An 18,060-nucleotide genomic window follows, 5' to 3' on the forward strand; every position below is an offset into this window, starting at 1 on the left:
CTGGTGGGGAGCTGTGTGAGGGTAACAGTCGTAATATCTGTCGTTGAACACTGATAACCGATAAGTGTCTGCTGTACGTGTGTCTCAAAACACAGAATAGAACAACTTCAGTTCATAGGTACAGATCCAGGAAGCTGCTATCATTCAAATTCATATTTTAACTTGGAAGTAAATTCTAAATTAAATTCTTTCTGAGAACATTCAGCCAATTTCAATGCATATATATATATATTTTTTTTTTCCGTTTCCTCTCCATCTCTAACAAACCTTTACTTTATTAAAATATAGACTGAAGGTCATCGATTATTAGCATATTTGACAACAAACGCCTGCTGTACTATAGCACTGAGTGAAAGGGGCAGCGGGGAGAAATTTAAAAAAGTGATTGGACCAGCTCTGTGTCGGTCGAGATATCAACCAATGAGCCGTGATAACACCTGAAGTGGAAGTGTTTATAAATGTGATTTGTCCAGCCCAGTGTCAATCGTGCCAGTCAGACAAGTACATAAATGGATGGGTGATGGATGGATGGATGGATGGATGGATGGATGGATGGATGGATTGATTGATTAAGGATGTTGGAAATGTGGAAAGATGGAAATATGCATGCCCAGTGGCCAGTCCATATATTTCCATATAATACAATATACAGTAGATTATATTTTCCGTTCACTCACTCCCATCATTTCCAACTGTGTTATTTAAGGTTTTTTTGGTCGACTTCTCTCTGCTCATGAATAGCTGCTTGTCATAGTAAAGATTTCACTTCTGCTGCTTTCATTTCCTCTTTGAAGAATCCTGCGCACTTTATCAATGAGTCAGTGAGACCGCTCAGTCTCTGTTCCTGTGGCTTGACATGCAGTCAGTCAGCTACTCCCCACCATAAACCAGTGTGTTACTGCGCATTACACAAATTCTGAACAGCAAGAATGTCCATTGATTCTCACTCTCCGCATTCAACATCAAAACCAATTATTCAGGAGCGTAAACAGGAAACAGTTTTCACCCCCATTTTACCGCACAAAGGGACGGATGTTTATAAAGCGCGTCCCGGCGACGACGTGAGCTGAGCGGAGCAGACACAATAAAGAGTAGGAAAGCAGATAGGCCAGAGCAGGGAGACAGAGGCTGTGACAAAGCATCAGTCACCTCCAGCTTTGATTGACTCGGCTGTTGGAACCCCGGGGACTCTGCCTGTCATCACAGTCATGATGATTTAGGGCGAGGGTGTTTTACTCAGTGGGAGTTGTTTGTTTCTGGGGCTGTCTTGAATCAGTGTTCACCTGCTCAACCTCGTGTCTGTCTGTGATTGTCAACTTGTGCATAATGGGCCAGACAAACTTTTTGTTGTTGTTGTTGTTGTTTGTTTGGCTTTGAGTAAAGTTGTCTCTGGATTGGGCTGTTGAACTGCGACAGGTTTAGGATCTTAAAGACGGTCGGAGTCGGCTGGACTGTCCAACGATGGTTGTGCCATCCACAAAATTGACACGTACGTCGGTCATTTGATGGAATAAGAATTACAGATTACAAATTTAAATTTATATATTATATATTTTTTAAATTTTTTATAAAAAATAATCTTTCCTTCTTATATAATGAACTATGAAACTGATTCTACAGTCACACTAGCTAGCTTTTTGTTAAGCATAACAGTGCTTTTCCAATCAGTTCTAGAGCACTTGATTTTTTGAAGTTTCATTTAGCTTACTCATAGCTAAGTCTTTTATTAACTTTAAGCTGCTTTTTTTTGGGTGGGGGGGGGTAATACACAATGTGTTTTAAAGCCAGTTCTAAAATAGATTTAAGGAAACACAAGGCAAATTGTTTAGCTCTTTATGTGGTAACTTTGAGTTAATATTAATCTTGGCTAAAGACAAGGAAAAAAAACAACTCACGGCTTATTAATTAATTCTATTTTTTTTTTTTTTGTGTGGCTGTTTTGGAACTAGTAACTGGTCTCTTAATAAAGAGTTTCCTGTTCCTCTAATAGCATTTAGCTAAGATAACAACTGCCTGATGACAACGATAATCAGTAGTTTTACTAGTTACTGTATGCTAACGTGAGCACAAAGAAAAACCAGTTGTAGCCAGTTTCTTCAATAAACAACATCTGATAAAGATCTGTATCGTTCGTTTGTGCTGCCATTCGTAAGAAATGATCAAGGTATTAGCCACTATAGAAATCAGGACAGACGGGGAACAGAAATGCCCCTGAATGATGTTCTCCGTGGTCCAAGCTTTTAGATTATTGGATGGCTTCGGTTTTGTCTTCTTCCATATACTCTCGGCCCTAATCCGTAGATGAGTATCTGCTGCCTCTAGGGGCGTCTCAGGTTGGGCTATCGTTCACATAAGCTGGAGATCGTACCTGCTCTTCGTGCACCAACAAAGGAACATAAATTCCTCTAGGGTCACACTCATTACAGTGGGAGGGGATTGTCTAATCTTACTCCTATAGAGTTTTTTCTTCTTAAGCTGGAATGAGAGGGGAACAGCCTTATCTCCTACAATTAATTTACCCTGGGACATAAAGGGAAAAATCAATAGGGCGCAGTGGCTTTGAGCGAGGCTTGTGTTCAGGGAGACAGTGCAGTAAATGAAACTGAGATGTTTGGTCTGTGTCTCTCTGGGGAGGGCAGTGACTCTACAGAAATCCAACTCCAGTAACATGGCAATGAATAGCTCTGTTTACATAGACAGACATCATGGGCCTGTTTGATATTTAAATTGTAGTAATGAAGCTGATAATCTAAAATTAAAAACTGGGACGAAGTCGTGGGTCAAACTTGATATTTATTGAAGAATTGACAGCAATTGTGCATGTTTTTCCTTCTCTCCATATATGGGATGTTGATTTGTTTTTATGGGAATTTTAATTTTGTATAAATATTCAATCTGGAGCAACCAAGGCTTAATATTATAAACAGCAAAATCTTATTACGTCTCTTTATCTGTAGCATTCCCAGTTCCTTTTTAATGTAAATCTTTTTTTCACAGGCTAAAAAAACTAAATATATGTGCTATAATATAGCGCATACACTGCTAATACTGCAAATCCTGCCAGTATATAGCGGCTATATACTGGTGGGCTAACTCTAGTACACATTTGATATGATCTTGCGGGCCAAATATAATTACAATGTGGGCCAGATTTGGCCCCCGGGCTTGAGTTTGACCCGTGTGATCTAAAGAGTCAAAACGTTTGTCTGCAGTACAATACCGACGAAAGTGTTAGGCAATTTTCACTGCACAAAATGCATGTTATGTTTGCATGTTATGCAAATGTTATGCAGTAAAAACAATTTTGAAAAAAAAAATTTAAATGTATTTCTACAAAACAACTCCAAAAACTCATATGTACACATCCATGTCCCTATCCACATTGCTATCGGGAAGTTTTTTCATATTTTTCACAATGTATCTTCTGTTAATGTTAGCATCATTGCATCATTTGGCTGGCAAACTTTCGATGCATTGCCGCCGCCTACTGGGCTGGAGTTTGTGCATGCATCAATGTTACAGGTGTGCCAGAAATTAATTGAAAAAGACATTTTTGAAAACATAATTGAAAAAGACGTCATGTTACGCCTACGTTACATGAACTTTAGTCAGGCTCTCAGATATTCTTTCTTTTCATCCAGGTCTCCAAATGGACCTAGAACCAGTCAGCCTGGAGACAAAACTGGAGGAGACTCCCAGGAGCTCTGTCATGCTGACTCCAGTATCAGAGGTCTCCTCTGTGGAATTGGTCAGCCTTTCCCCTCCTCAGATTTCACCTTCCTTACAGCTCTCTGAAACAGCCTCAGACACCAGTGTGGCAGACGTCCCAGAGGCAGCCGAGGTCACAGGTCTGACTACTGAGCCGGGCAGCCAGGCTGACACGTCCAGCACATTCGGGGAGACACATACAGATGAGGATAAGGATCCCAAAAAGAGCAAGGCTCACCTCCACTGTCCTGTCTGCAAAGTGACGGTCAACTCCGTCTCCCAACTTGAAGCACACAACAGCGGTAAAAGAACATTTTCTTGTTTATGTGTCACCCGTGTTGGTTTCATATCAAATAGAAGCCTGCTGGTTATATTCCCCTGACCTGTCACCTGTGTGCTGCCTCCACCAGGCACCAAGCACAAACTGATGCTGGAAGGTCACAGCGTTCTGCCTCGACGCAGAGGGAAGGTAGTCGCGGCTCGTGCTGGCTGTAAAAGCAAGAGGCTCGGAACGAAAGGCAGCGTCGGTCTCCCCAGCAAGAACTTTCAGTGTGAAGTGTGCGAGATCTTTGTCAACTCTGAAACACAACTGAGCCAGGTAAAAATTACGAACGGTGCACAGGAGACTTTAGCGTAAAATATGGTACACAAGAACTAATAATCTGTAATCTGTAATACAAGGATATCAAATTGCTGGACTAAAATGACCTGCAACATTTCTCATTTGCCACCAGGCCAGGACATAGTTATTGTCAGTACTAGCTTGTGCTGTGTTTGTCTTTCAGCTTTTATTGATTCTGGCTAATTTTTTTTTCTAATATTTTTGTTTTTTTGGCTAATTTAAAACAAAAATGAAACCTCATCTTAGATAATACATTTTTAACTTTTTTAAAAAAAATGTATACATTTCTTGATAGGTCTTTATAATACATTATTTGGCTATTTTGACTACCCTAAAATATTTATCTTTGGTAGTGTTTTAACCTTTTTTTTAACTTTTAGCGATACATGCAATATTTTGCTATGTAAACTAAATCTTTTTTTTGGTAATGTCAATTTGTATTTATATAGATATGTGTCCGAACTGTGTTTCTTTAGAAATATGAAGTAACCTGATCAACAAAACTATTAAAAACCCACTCTATGTGTACAGTACAGAGCCTGTATACACAGTACAGCACATCGTGAGATTAGGGGTAGAATATATATAAGTTATGAGAATACTGCAGAATGCTTACACATACACAGTATAACACAACATTAATATGTATGTGGCAAAATAAAAAAAAGTTTTTAAAATATTAAACGAATACAACAGGGATTTACAGGGATTATAGTTTTCATTCAGGGATTTCCTGCCTTTGAGAAGCGGCGCCTATGGAGAAGTATTTCGAACTGAAATGGATTTGTTTAAGGAGCTCAGAGGTAATGTTGACTGTGCTCTCAGGATAAAACATAACTGACGGTGCAGTAAAATGATGCATTCAATTGCCCCCACCTCCACAAACAGATGGTAGGACTGGAGACTTCATTAACAAGCGGCGCTGCCTCCACTGCTCTTGTAATTTGCTCTGCTGATATTATAAATAAATATAAAATATTGTAACATAAACTGAACTGTCCTGTAAAGAACCCGTTTTAAAAAACAACATAAAATGGTTAAATAAAGGTTTTAGAAGCCCTCGGTCAAATTAAAGGCCGTGTTAAAGGCCAGAGCAGCAGAGTTTCACCTTAGACTGATGTCATCTGTGGAGAAATTATCAAAGTTTGATTTGACAAGTTTTTATTTACTAACGATTCCTGTATGGATGTTGGCGAAAGGTGTCAGTTGACATCAGTATGTCGGTTTAATGATGAAAAGTGCTGGTACAGATATAGGAGGAGGTCAGGAGTGGCTGAAAAATACATGAGAGTGGTGTAGTACGTGTGGAGAAAGTTTTTCGGTGGTGCTTAACAAATTTACACTGACTTTTCTCTCTCTCTCTCTCCACCGTGTGAACAGCACATGAACAGCAGACGGCACAAAGATCGGCTGGCAGGAAAGCCTCCCAAACCCAAATTCACCCCCCACAGCAAGAACCAGCCGAGCTCCAGCTTAGCGGTAAGACTTAGCATACACTCTGCATACACTGGTGGATGTAACTGCAGACACAAGAGAAACAGAGTATTTTAATGCTGAAATAATGTGTGCTCATGAAACTGACATGGATTTTCAACTTCACTCACTCACACTCTCACACACACACACACACACGTACTGTATATATTCATATCTCATTATATTGTGCCCAGGGCTCTTGTGTCTTGTGTTTCTGTCTTGTCAGGGAGGTCAAGCACTGTGTTGTTCTCATTGTGTCCCCTCCCCCTGAGACAGGTTCTAAAATAGTCCCCAACTGACCAGCTCTGACAACAGCAACAGCCTGAATCAGCACTCCAGATTAATCACTGCTCTGCTCCTGTCATATGCCTCCTCCACCACCCCCCCCATCTCCCCTATATATCCTGCACCACCACCCCCCATTCCCTTTCCCTTTCTCTCCCACCTCCATTCTACAGAGCGTGAGGTGGAGTGGCTATGCTGGCGTAGCTGTGTCGGCCATGAAGAAAGTCTTCAGCCAGCACAACCTCACTTCCCTCTCCTCACAGGTCAGTGGCAGGACAGCCTGAGGCTGGGCTTGGATTGGAGGATGGCTTTAGGGCCTGGGTCAGGGTCAGGGGTCAGGGGTCAGAGCAGAGATGATGAAGTGATCATTGTTTATTTTTATTTATTTATATTTTATTTATTTATTTTATTTGACTGAAACTTTTGTTTAACAGCAGACTAAAACGAACACTTAGCTCCACATAGGCTAACCTTTTCTTCTGATTCGCTGGACTTGTCTTTTCAGCAGATTTGAACTAAATTACTAATTGAATCAACATTAAAGTGTGAAGTAGCCTAATTTAAATTTAACTTACTCGACAACTTATCAAAATATGGAATTTTATATCCCGTAATACTGACCCTGACCGTAGTAGATGGAAGTACCTCCCTACTGTAATGTTTACATTAGCCTAGCCTGAAGGACAATGAAAAAAGCTAGTTTTCTGCTGCTGCCATAATTTAAAAGAAAATGTTAGTTTCATAAACGTGGCTCCTCACTGTGTCCCTCTCTCCTGTTGTCCCCCCCTGTCCCCCACTCCCCTCTCTCCCCTGTACTCTGCAGACCAAGCTGGCCTTGCAGAAGCAGCTGGCCAAGAGCTTGACAGCCGGCTTCCTGCCCAGCCCACTCACTCAAACAACCCTGTGCACAGTTGCAGCTAACCCACTGGCTCTGCGTCACACGATGGGCACCACCGCCTTCATCCAGACCCCCTTCCTGGGCCCTGCACTGTTCCGGCCCGCCCCAGGTCCACTGCGGACCACCCACACACCCATTCTCTTCTCCCCTTACTAAACACATAACTTTGTTCCCATTCCGACTCCTACTTCCTACGTCCCCTCGCCAAACACCCAGGCCCGACCTTAGGTGTGACCCACATGACATGGCCACACTCAAACTATGCAGCCCACCTGACTTAACATGGAAACAGTGTACGAGCTGGAATCAGCCATACGGTCTACAGTAAGAGCTGTTCCAACCATAAAGGCCAAGAGCTCCCGTCATGCCTTCGTTCTGCTCCTCCCACTCCAACCTGAAGGGGCACTGCAGGCCTCCAGACATTGACTGGTGCACAGAGGCCACTTTTATAGCCATTTCATGGGTCAACATGGATTGGATTATGGATATAGTTGTGTATTTATTAGACAGAAAATAGAGACCTAACCTAGATGTACCTTTAGTGTGGTTGGCACAAAATGAGGTCCCTTTACTTGATGCTCTTTTCTAATGTTTTTTTTAACTTATTGGTATGATGGGTATGAGAAACTGGGTATTCATTATAAAGTAGGTCATTAAATCCACTGAGATTACACAAATATATAGGTGGAAAAGCCAGGCTCGTCAAACTAACAGGATTACCTAAAGCCGTGTTGTTGTATCTGGAATTTGATCATTATGAAACACTGTTTCCTTCAGTATTTTATCAGTGTCTGCCCTTTAAATGTTAGAAACATTTCTAAGGCGAATATGCATCCTTTTTGATGCCAGTATGTACAGTATTTCATGAAGACAAGTGGGCACCGTCGTCATCCCACCCTGTGCCCTCATTGTGTCACGTTGCCATGGCGGGGATAGCCCTCCCTCCTACAGCGTAGCAGTGTTGGACGGCCACCCGGCAAAGTAACGACTCTGACACTCAGAGCTGCACGGAGCCGTCAGACGCCCCGCAGCACGACCTGCAGAGAGGGCCAGCCCATCATCGTTTTTGCAAATGATGACAACAAGCACAAGCAGCATTGTAGTAAAAGCCACAACAGCATTTTCCAATGATTTATTTAAAGTTGCAACTTCATTCTCGTGGAATATGTCGATTTTCAACAGCATATTTTTCAGACATCTACACGCACAAGCACACGTACTAGTCGACGCCTTAGAACAGGCATGGGCAAACTAAGGCCCGGGGTCCAGATGCGGCCCGTTCAGCCTTTTAATCCGGCCTGCCAAACTTTTTTTATATTATACTAAACGTTTCCCCAATAGATGGCGTAAAGAAGGCTAAACTTTTACATGTCATTTATCTTAGTTCACACCAACGCTCCATCTATCTGCTCTTGACCCGGCCCACCTGTCAAATTTTAGGACAGTTGTGGCCGGCGAGTCAAAAAGTTTGCCCTGCCTTAGAACCTTTACTTAAGATGCTTCTATATTCGTCACACCTAACAAGGCTAAAAGAAGTACGCCTAAATGATTGGCATTGAGTATTTTGAGTACTTGTACAAGAATAGGAGGGAATGTCAACCTTGTCACAAAAATATTCTCTATTTGTTTAAAAGCCGACTTTTTAGCTATGTGGACCATAACTGTCCACCTACTGGCCTGGAGGTTAAACTGCAGTTTAGATCAAAAAGCAAAAAAAATAAATAAAGACCTCCACAATAGACCCACGATAAACCAAAATATAACTCCGTAATCTACGTACATTTGGGTCATGAATTAGCTCTTGCGATTTCTGACGCGCTGCACGGAGGCATATCTCTGTAGCTCAGCTTCCCCTGAGAGCTTTAAAATATTGTTCCTTTCCTAGCGTCGGAGCGAATTATGAGTCACAGCTTTTGTTTTTCTGCCACCTCTTTTATCTACAGGATTAAGCACTCATTAAGACCCAGCAAAGGTCAACGTGTCACATAGGCGTTGTTTCCATTTGCAAATGTTTTATCTTCCTTTTTGTTTTCCGGTCCAGTGCGTCCTATCCAAATATCATGCATTGAAAAAACAATATACGCTGCAAACTATTGTTCCAGAGTGAGGTGAAGACAGAAGTGGCTCCGCTGGGAAGTAGCTCTGTTTAAATAGGTTAATTGGGAAATGAGGGGAACTTGGACACGTAAATTAAATAAAGTAGCCGCTTAGCTGTTAAGCTACAGCTTAGCTTGTTTCAAAAGCCACGAAGGGAAAGTGTTGGTAATTCCTTTTATAGAGTCGGTAGATGTCAACATCAATCCTCATGATTTTCCTCTTTGTTATATCCACTCCAGTTTTTAGTGTCTCAGTGATTTCATTTCATCCAGTTTCTGCTAAAAAAAAGAAACCTTAATGATGGACCACAAAGTCTTGAGTACATTTTTTATTTAGGTAGTAAAATCCAGTGAGAAGTAGCTTCATTTTGGCATCAGTTAATGTGCAGAACCAGAATCCACCGCTTTGGCTGCGGTCGTGCATTTCGTACGACGCAGTACCATTTATTGTGCACGGCCTGTGATTGTTTGATTGTTCAGCACGTGTTCTCCCCGAAGCTCGCAGGCAGGAAAATGATCCAAAAATCTTCAGGTTTTCTTTTCCTCCCTCCTCCACCCCGCAGCCTTCACTTCGCTCCCGCCCTTGATTTTCCCTGACGTTATCTCAGCATGAGATGATTATTAGCCCTCCTCCTACCCTCGCTGAACACACACACACACAATCACACACATCCCAAAAGACTAAATGGGATTTCGTAGCTTGGTGAAAAGTTTGGGTGACAGTGGGTGGGGAGTGCTGCTGCTGCACAGCCAGTGGGCTGCTTGATGATTGGCATCCTGTTACAGTGCTCGCATGCAGCGTGGGAGAGAGAGAGAATAGTGTCATGGCAACCGCATTAAAAAGCACTTTAAACTGATTTACTTAGAAAAGGCAATGGAGGTTTTGTTGATATCCACCTTTTTTTGCTGTTGATATTAAATGTTTTTACAATCTGTGCTTTGGAGGGTCAAAAAAAATAACAATCAGGTGAGAAAACTTTACTCTGGAGTTAATCAGCTACTAATGGACGGAGAGCTAAGATTTAAAGCAATATTCTCAGTAGGTTTTTGTTACTTTGGTGTGTGTGGCTCCCCTTGGTCTCTGACAGTACACACTTGTGATAATGTACATGTATGAACTGCACCATAGCCATGGGCCGACCCTGAATCATCAATGACAAGTCATTTGAGATGACGCATGGTCCTGGCGGGGCTGTCCTTGAAGCTCATGGTCAGTCTCCACTGTTTTGACTCCAGGCTGAGCCGTTCCATTTTTAGCCACCGCCGCCGTTGTTACTGTTGCAGAAAGAAAAAGAGTGACGTTGTTGTTACACTTCTTTCACGAAACACGAGAAACGTCTGTGTGAGTGTTCACCGAGCTGTTGGTACCAGTGTTTGTGACAAAAGTCAACGTCCCCCCCCCCCTTCTCTCACCTCGGACGTCCACTGATGTTGTAGTCTGACCGAAGTGACTGCTGTCAAGGTCTCGTGAGGACACACACTCAGCATCATGGACCATCATCATCTCATGAAATAACAGTAAATGGAGCCAACCCTATGCACTTCTCCCGTTGTGCAATATCTATGAATATTTGTTTGTGATGCAGAAGTGCCACCTGTCGTGCAAACCCTGTAATTGTCATCCTGTACTAGCGCTAACCACCAGTCCTTTTTGATCCCCGTGCATTCTTTTATGTTGAAGGAACCCCCCTCAGTCTCTGTGGGTAAGTGCAGCCACCAGGTGTCTCCGCAGTGCAGATGTGATCCCCCCCCCCGCTCCCCCCGTCGTACGTCTCTGTGAACAAACCAGCCTTTGAACCTCACCCGTCTGTTCATTTTCTGTCGCTCGTTGGAAGCTCTGACCTAAAGACTCTTTAAGGAATCTTGAGAAGGCCAGTTATATGTAGAAATAATAATAGTAACTATAGAGATTTTTATCAGAGTTGTTATTGTTGCCTGTATCACAGTGTATCGTTATTATAGAAGGAGGTAGATTATGTTCAAGTAGGATCTATACAGGGAAAAAGGAAGTGCTTCTCGTTTGTTTTGTCTATTTACATTCTTTTATGGCTTTTTTTTTAAATGTACCAGAAGAAATATTTAAGTCTTGGAATGTCTCCTCCTCCTTGTTTACAGTGTCGGCATTATCAGTGACATGATTCAAGGCTGTTTTACTTTTGTTTGTTTGTTTGTTTTTAGCAAAATATGGTACAGTCCCATTAGACAGGCCTTCTCAGGGTGACGGGTTGAGCAAACGCCATCCATTCAGGGTATCCATCCATAGCTCCACAGAGCAGGAAACACTGTACACATGGATGGTTTGACAAATAAAAAATAAAAAAATCTTAACAGTGCTGTATATTTGAAAGGACACGGGATGGATTTTGGAAAATAAAGCTTTTAGAACTCTGATAGTGTTTTTTTTTTTATTATTATTTGTGTGTGTTTGTGTATGTAAATCTGCTGCTAATTTATGTTTTGTCATACTTCCTAGGACGATGGGAAGATGTCACTTTTTCCAAAGTTGTCATTGCATTTAGTGAAAAATTCAGGAAAAAATCAAATCAGGAGCGGTTATTCCTTAGTGTGTAAAGGAAAAGGACAAAATACATTTTTAAAGTGATCAATGTGTTATCGGGTGGATAACACATTGCCTATGGGATGCATACGGGATGTATGCTACTCTATATTTAGAGACTCTATATTTATATATGCAATATATAAATATATACATATTTGTATATATAAATATATAATTTATATTTGGATATGTATATTATATTTACATATGGTTTATATATTTGTATGTACATATATGTATATATATACAAATCTATAGACCATATATATACAAATCTATCAGATTATATATATGTATATAATCTGATAGATTTTTATATCTGAGTTGTGTTGTAGTAACTAAGTACAGAATCCAAGTACTGCTATGCTACTTGGATTAAATAAGTATCCAGGTCATTCAACCTTAACTCAATTCACTCTTCATCAGCACCGTGTACTGCACTTTAACTTCTTCTTAACTTCTTTGAGGTCAACCCCTGCTCATCAGCGACATGTCAGACTAGACTAGACTAGACCAGACTCACCAACACAGTTGGAGTCACACAGTACTTTCAATTGAGTTCCCACGTGTTGTTCTGTGCCTTCAACATGAGTTATTCCAGATTAAATCAACCTATGCCAATGGGAAAATGGTGTCACTGATGCTCTTAGGCAGCCACCGTAACAACTTGCCATCAGCGCAACTGATGGTTTAAGGAGAGCGGATATTTTCCATCTCCCGGAGGAACGTAAAATTGTGTAATAACACAGAAAATAAAGGTGACACCGCCATTTAAACTCTGCTCACTGTCGTGTGGCATTGTTTTGGAAATTCAGCTGCATGGAAATGAGGTCAGAGCCGTGGCAGCCCGTGGAGTTGAAGTCTATTTTCTCTTCAGCGAAAAAGAGAAAAAGAAAAATGGAGAGGAGGAAAACATTATCTATTTTATGGGTCACCTGGGAGAGCTTGATGCTCAGCTGCGCTGTCATACAAGAGTAAAAATAGTATCACTGGCAGCAACACAAGGACATTACCTTGTTGCCCTGTGACTGTGACGAGAAAAGTAGAAATTTCTCTTTTGAGGTCTCGGTGTAGTTTAGAGAAAAATGGCCGTTCAAAAAATCACTGAGGAAAAAGATGAATGTCCTGGTTCTGAGATGTTACACAAAGGGTTTGAGAAGGTGAGAGGTCGACAACTGACACGCGTCTTCTTCTCTGTTTGACGGTACAGACATTAAAAATGAATAATATTAACGTTCAGAGTCACACATGGAGTGAAACATCAAAGCGCCTGGTCAGTTTGTAGTCATTAAAATAACATGATTGAATAGAGATTTGTACACGATAGCGCCTCCTGAGGGTAGGGCTGTGCAGAATGTTGTTTCATAAATGTTCCACTTGAGCTTTTTTCATTATCTTGCATTAACCTCTGCAGTGAGCTGGCCCTGAGGAAATAGAACATCGTTTACTTCACTCAAATGTCTCTGAGCATGTCCAACTGAAATCCAGGCACTGTAAAATGTATTAATGTGTGTGTGCGGTGGGGAAAGGGAAGGGGAGGGCTTCAAATTAAATTCTGTTTATTGGCAAACAAACAATTAATGTTCTGCTGATTAGCAACACATTTCACAGTCCCTCGGAAAGCAAATTAAATGTAAATTTGGAGATTTTATAAGTGTTCACAGTAGAATGGAGTTCTTGATTTTCCTGTGATAAAAAGGACTGACACTAGTGAAAGAACATCAACCCCTTAGTAAAACAATTTCTAACAGAAGATTGGTTAGAATCACTCATGTATATATATTTTATGACATGCTGTTCAGGAAATGAATCCTTGAATATATATAAAGAAAGTCTGAATATATATACAAAATACAATGGTGAAACGGTTAGTTGGCATTTTGTGTTTAAATCATTTGTTTTTGTAGATTTTTTACCAATGAGCTTTTCTGTTACAGTCGTCAAAGCACGTGAAAAAAAGTGAAAACCAAGTGAAAAAAAGAATGTGACTGTCAGCGGTCGACTGTAGGGGGTGCGCTGATATTGTATGGTTTGTGTAACGGAAATAGAAATACGTTGTACGTCATTATTTCCGGTTGTGGATCCGACGGACGTGTTAGCCGTTTGGGCTTCCAGCGGGCGTTCAAGTACAAAAACTGGGCACAGTGGCAACAGCTGATTGATAGAAATGGTGGGTTTTTGAAAACAATTGTCTGTTGTATTTTATTTGAAACGATAGTCGTTCGGTCGAGACCGTTAATGCAGTTTACGTTAGCATATGCGTCTCGGCAGCTAACGTTAGCTTTTGTCAGAAGTTAGAATGATTCGTAGTTAGTTTTCCGTCCTAAATAATGAATATGGAGTTGCCGTGGTCAATAATAAATTAGCCGTAGGAGTTTAAGTTGGTCTGGACCTTTTAAAAATATTAAATTAACCTGCGAATATTACTTTTCTGTACAGAAACCCATCCTACTGCAGGACCACGGACGGTCCATCACTCAGATCAAGTACAACGGAGAAGGAGACCTGTTTTCCGTCGCTAAAGATCCAGTAAGTGACACGAAATGATTTCACTTAACAAGTGCCACCAATGACTATAGTTTAGTAATTAGTTTGACGTAAAAAATATGGAATGTCCTACAAATGGCGTCACGAAAAGCAGAGTAACCCTCTGCTAGTTTTGACTGGTAATTGTGTTGAAAATATAAGGCCATATGCTTTAAAGTGTGTGAGATATGAAAATCATACTGTAGTAATGAAAAGGGAATTAACAATTAAAACAACAATTAAAACACACAAATGGCTAGAATACAAACATGAGTAGCAGCAGCACACTGTCAATGAATATGGGAAATCTGAACAGTGGATGTTAATAGATTAGTCTGTTAGAAGTAGATAGATTAGTGTTAGTAGATTAGTAGGTAATTGTTGTTGCCGTGTGTGGTGTTGTTGATTGCAATCTCAATTATCATATTTTTATTATGCTATTGTTATTCTAAATTAAATTGTATGGTGTCTACATATAATAAAGTATACCACATTATACCTATGATAGGTATATAAGCAGAACTAGTATAAATAAAGGGATGTTATATGAACAAGTATATAAAATAAATATATATGAAATATGTGCACAGTGTAAATAGTTGGCTAGTAAAATAATGAAATTAAATAAACAGCTATATAGGTGATTTCAGCAGACATATTAGTGCATGCGTATTTAAATGTATTTTGGTTTTTAATTTTTGATCCGTGTCCTTTCTTTAATGTCTGCCATCAGAACACACGGGTTCAATTTCAGCGGCAACATCATCATGTTTGTCCACAGAGAAGCAGATGGGCTGTCAGTGTTTCATGAACTTCTTTGACCTGAGGGATCCACAACAGATCGGTAGGTGATCGTCACACGCAACGTAAACAAATGAATACCGTAAAAGAAATGAGACTGCAGATAGTACACAGCTTCCTGATTACTGCTAAAGATATTGTTTGCACACAGTATTATAGAATTGAAATAGAGGAAATAATGAATCACCCACAGCATCTGTTGTTGAGCTTGTGATATTCATGAACATGTTTTTCTTTTCTTTTTCTCTAAATAGTCCGGAGAAGTCCTGAAGAAAGCCAAGGAGCACAACAGGCACATCGACGACATCCAGATGTCTGTTGCCCTCACCATGTTCATCAGTGCCTCAAAGGACAACACCGCCAAGGTGAGAACTCTTATGTCACAGTAGTTCTGTGCCATTTGAGTCTAAATGATTGATGTGATTACAGTTGTTGAAACATGTTATAAATAATGTCATCAGAATGACACCTGGCTGGCCATCAGGGAGAACGCCCAGAGAAGAGATTTGTTTTTAACCTTAAAAATGAAACCTGAGTTTGTAGTTTTTATAGAAAAAAGTTGTCTATGAAGATTCTCAGTCATCCAGGTCAAGGTTGAAGAGTTCTGTTAGGCAACTGGACGTGGAATTTTCTCATTCAATATACTGTGGGTGTGACAAAAACTTCAGGTCCCTCTTGTCAGGGTCATCTGGGGAAGTGTTAACAGTCGTTAGGAGTCTCATGGGTCGTTGTAATCCTCATCAGATTGGTTTCAGTATGTGGGAGATTGTGTCCTAGCCCACCTCCTCTGTTGAGTGAAAATGTAAAGTCCAGTTGCCTAATGGAATTCTTCAACAAAGAAAAGAGTTATTGTTTTCCTTTTAACTCTTGTATTTGTGAGCTGACCCTCCAGTCATTTGTGCTTGAGACCCCCGCTCCAGAGTAGAACAACAGAAATACAGTGGATATAAAAAGTCTACACACCCTTGTTCAAAGCCAGGTTTTTGTGATGTAAAGAAAAGACACAAGCATAAATCGTTTCATAACTTTTTCCACTTTTAATGTGACCCATAACATGTAATAGGCAATTGAAAAACAAACTGAAATCTTCACGAGGGAAAAATAAAAACCTAAAACAACCTTGTTGCATAAGTATGCACACCCTTAAACTAATACTTTGTTGCAGCACCTTTGGCTTTAATTACAGCACTCAGTCTTTTTCGGTAAGTGTCTATGAGTCTGGCACATTTTGATGTCGCAATATTTGCCCATTCTTCTTTGCAAAATTGCTCCAAATCTGACAGATTGCGAGGCAATCTCCTATGCACAGCTCTCTTCAGATCACTCCACAGATGTTCAATCGGATTCAGGTCTGGACTCTGGCTGGGCCATTCTAAAACCTCAATCTTTTTGGATCTTTGTCATGTTGAAAGATAAACTTCCTCTTCGTCTTCAGTTTTCTGAGAGTATATTAATACACATACAATAGTAGGTGTGGTTACTTTGTGTGTGTCCACTTGTCCAATTTATTTACAATGACATTTTCCTTCAGTCTGGGCGTGTTGGTCAATCTGTCTGTACTACAGACCTCTCGTAATGTGATTCCACTGACTTATGTACTTATACTGAAATAGACTTCAGAATATTTGAAGTACATCTTAGGAGAAATGAGTGGTACAGTTTAGTGTTACTTTTTAATGTTGACAGATTTCAGTCCAATAAAGCTAAGTGACTTGACTGTCTGTGACTTTAAGGCCTTGAAGAGAGATGAGTGCATGATGCTGTTAAATGCTCTAAGTCAGCCACCCAGATAGGGTGGAGTAAAAACAAAATTGTTTGTTTGTTTTGGAATCCAGATGAAATATCTGTTTGCAGCATTGAATTTGTAATATTGTTGATAGTGATGTGTAAACATTTAGTTGTTATGACATTTGATTGTTCAACAGACTTCCCACTGTAATTGTAATGTTGTTGGTCCTGTGGAAGGGACTACTTTGTAGCTGCTCTTAAGGAAAACCTGTTTGTTTGTGTTAACATGTGGCACAGTGACGTGTTCTTCTAATCTGCAGGTTCTTCCAAGCAGCGTACGAGGAGGAGTTTGGCAGGAGTCAAAGGTCATTTTGGTCTCATCAACTGTGTGGCTTTCCACCATGACGGCAAGAGGTAAATGACTGAGAACCTACACAGACAGCTGTTGATTGTGTTATTCCAGCTTGTTCCATTCATTGTGCCTTAATGCTATGGTCAGATACTAAATGGAGTCACTTTTTGGCAACACTGTCATTTTTTTGGCCTTTCATTGTGCCTTAATGCTATTGTCAGATAGTTAACAGGGTCACTTTTTAACAACACTTAGTCTATTTTTTGCCTTCACACTGTGTTGTTCCAGTTCATTCCATTCATTGGTGCCTTACTGCTATTGTACTTTCATTGTGAGCTAAACGACTGTTGTAAACCTTCCGGAACAAGCCTCTTCAAAAGGTAAAAATTCATTGTGCTTTCATGCTGTTGTAAAATAGTCACTTTCATTGTGAAGTGTATTTGATTGTTTTAAACCTTCCAGAATAAAGAAATTAAATTGTTGGAATGTTGTGTGTGATCTGCATTTATTTCCAAAAATTGAGCAAAAAATTGAAAATATGAATGGAATTTTTCATTGACCTTTGGAGCGTGCATTATCAAAGTCAAAGGTAGCGTATAGGAAAAGAAAGAAAAAAAAATTAGATTGTTTTTTTTATTTTTCAGATTTTTTTTGTTTAAGTTTTTTGTTTTTAAGTTGTTTTTTGTTGTTGTTTTTTTAAAAAAAAAAACCCTCGTGAAAAAATCCATAAAAATAAAAAGTCCCCGAAATGCCTTAAAATGCAAGATTATGTCCTAAAACATGCTGCCAAGGGAATATTTTGTTGCCGGCAGTTAAGGCATGTTTTGGGTGATTTTTGAAATATTCATATAAAATACTTTTTGGACTTTTAAACACAAAATATTCACTTGGCAGCATGTTTTAGGACAATCTTGCATTTTAAGTCTTTTGGGGGACTTTTTATTTTTATGGATTTGTTCACGATGGTATTGTTTACAACATTCAAATACACTTCACAATGAAAGTGAC

At 40.1% G+C, this 18,060-nt stretch overlaps 2 protein-coding genes across 7 annotated transcripts in view; both read left to right on the forward strand.

Annotated features, from left to right (window-relative positions):
* Positions 1 to 8,303, forward strand: part of znf385c (zinc finger protein 385C) — an 83,317-nt gene extending 75,014 nt beyond the window's left edge. For both annotated transcript variants that reach the window (XM_025064847.1, XM_008329246.3), the window contains exons 5-9: positions 3,642 to 4,010; positions 4,119 to 4,306; positions 5,711 to 5,809; positions 6,265 to 6,354; positions 6,915 to 8,303. In XM_025064847.1, coding sequence (XP_024920615.1) covers positions 3,642 to 4,010; positions 4,119 to 4,306; positions 5,711 to 5,809; positions 6,265 to 6,354; positions 6,915 to 7,145 — 977 coding nt within the window. In that variant the 3' untranslated portion in view covers positions 7,146 to 8,303. The remainder of the gene's footprint in view (positions 1 to 3,641; positions 4,011 to 4,118; positions 4,307 to 5,710; positions 5,810 to 6,264; positions 6,355 to 6,914) is intronic.
* A 5,354-nt stretch (positions 8,304 to 13,657) lies between these two features.
* On the forward strand, positions 13,658 to 17,534 carry LOC112488455 (eukaryotic translation initiation factor 3 subunit I). 5 transcript variants are annotated; one of them, XM_025064856.1, is made up of 6 exons: positions 13,658 to 13,815; positions 14,085 to 14,174; positions 14,905 to 15,015; positions 15,227 to 15,337; positions 17,021 to 17,114; positions 17,341 to 17,534. In XM_025064856.1, the coding sequence occupies exons 3-6, from the start codon at positions 14,961 to 14,963 to the stop codon at positions 17,390 to 17,392; spliced, it is 312 nt and encodes a 103-aa protein (XP_024920624.1). In that variant the 5' UTR covers positions 13,658 to 13,815; positions 14,085 to 14,174; positions 14,905 to 14,960; the 3' UTR covers positions 17,393 to 17,534. The 5 variants fall into 5 exon arrangements, 3 of the variants coding, with proteins under 3 accessions (XP_024920624.1, XP_024920625.1, XP_024920623.1); XM_025064857.1 differs by having other exon boundaries at positions 14,953 to 15,015; XR_003052528.1 differs by having other exon boundaries at positions 14,905 to 15,037; positions 17,021 to 17,534.
* The last annotated feature ends 526 nt before the right edge of the window (positions 17,535 to 18,060 follow it).

This window comes from Cynoglossus semilaevis, chromosome 17 (assembly GCF_000523025.1).
Source record: "Cynoglossus semilaevis isolate Cse_v1.0 chromosome 17, Cse_v1.0, whole genome shotgun sequence".
Taxonomy (NCBI): domain Eukaryota; kingdom Metazoa; phylum Chordata; class Actinopteri; order Pleuronectiformes; family Cynoglossidae; genus Cynoglossus; species Cynoglossus semilaevis.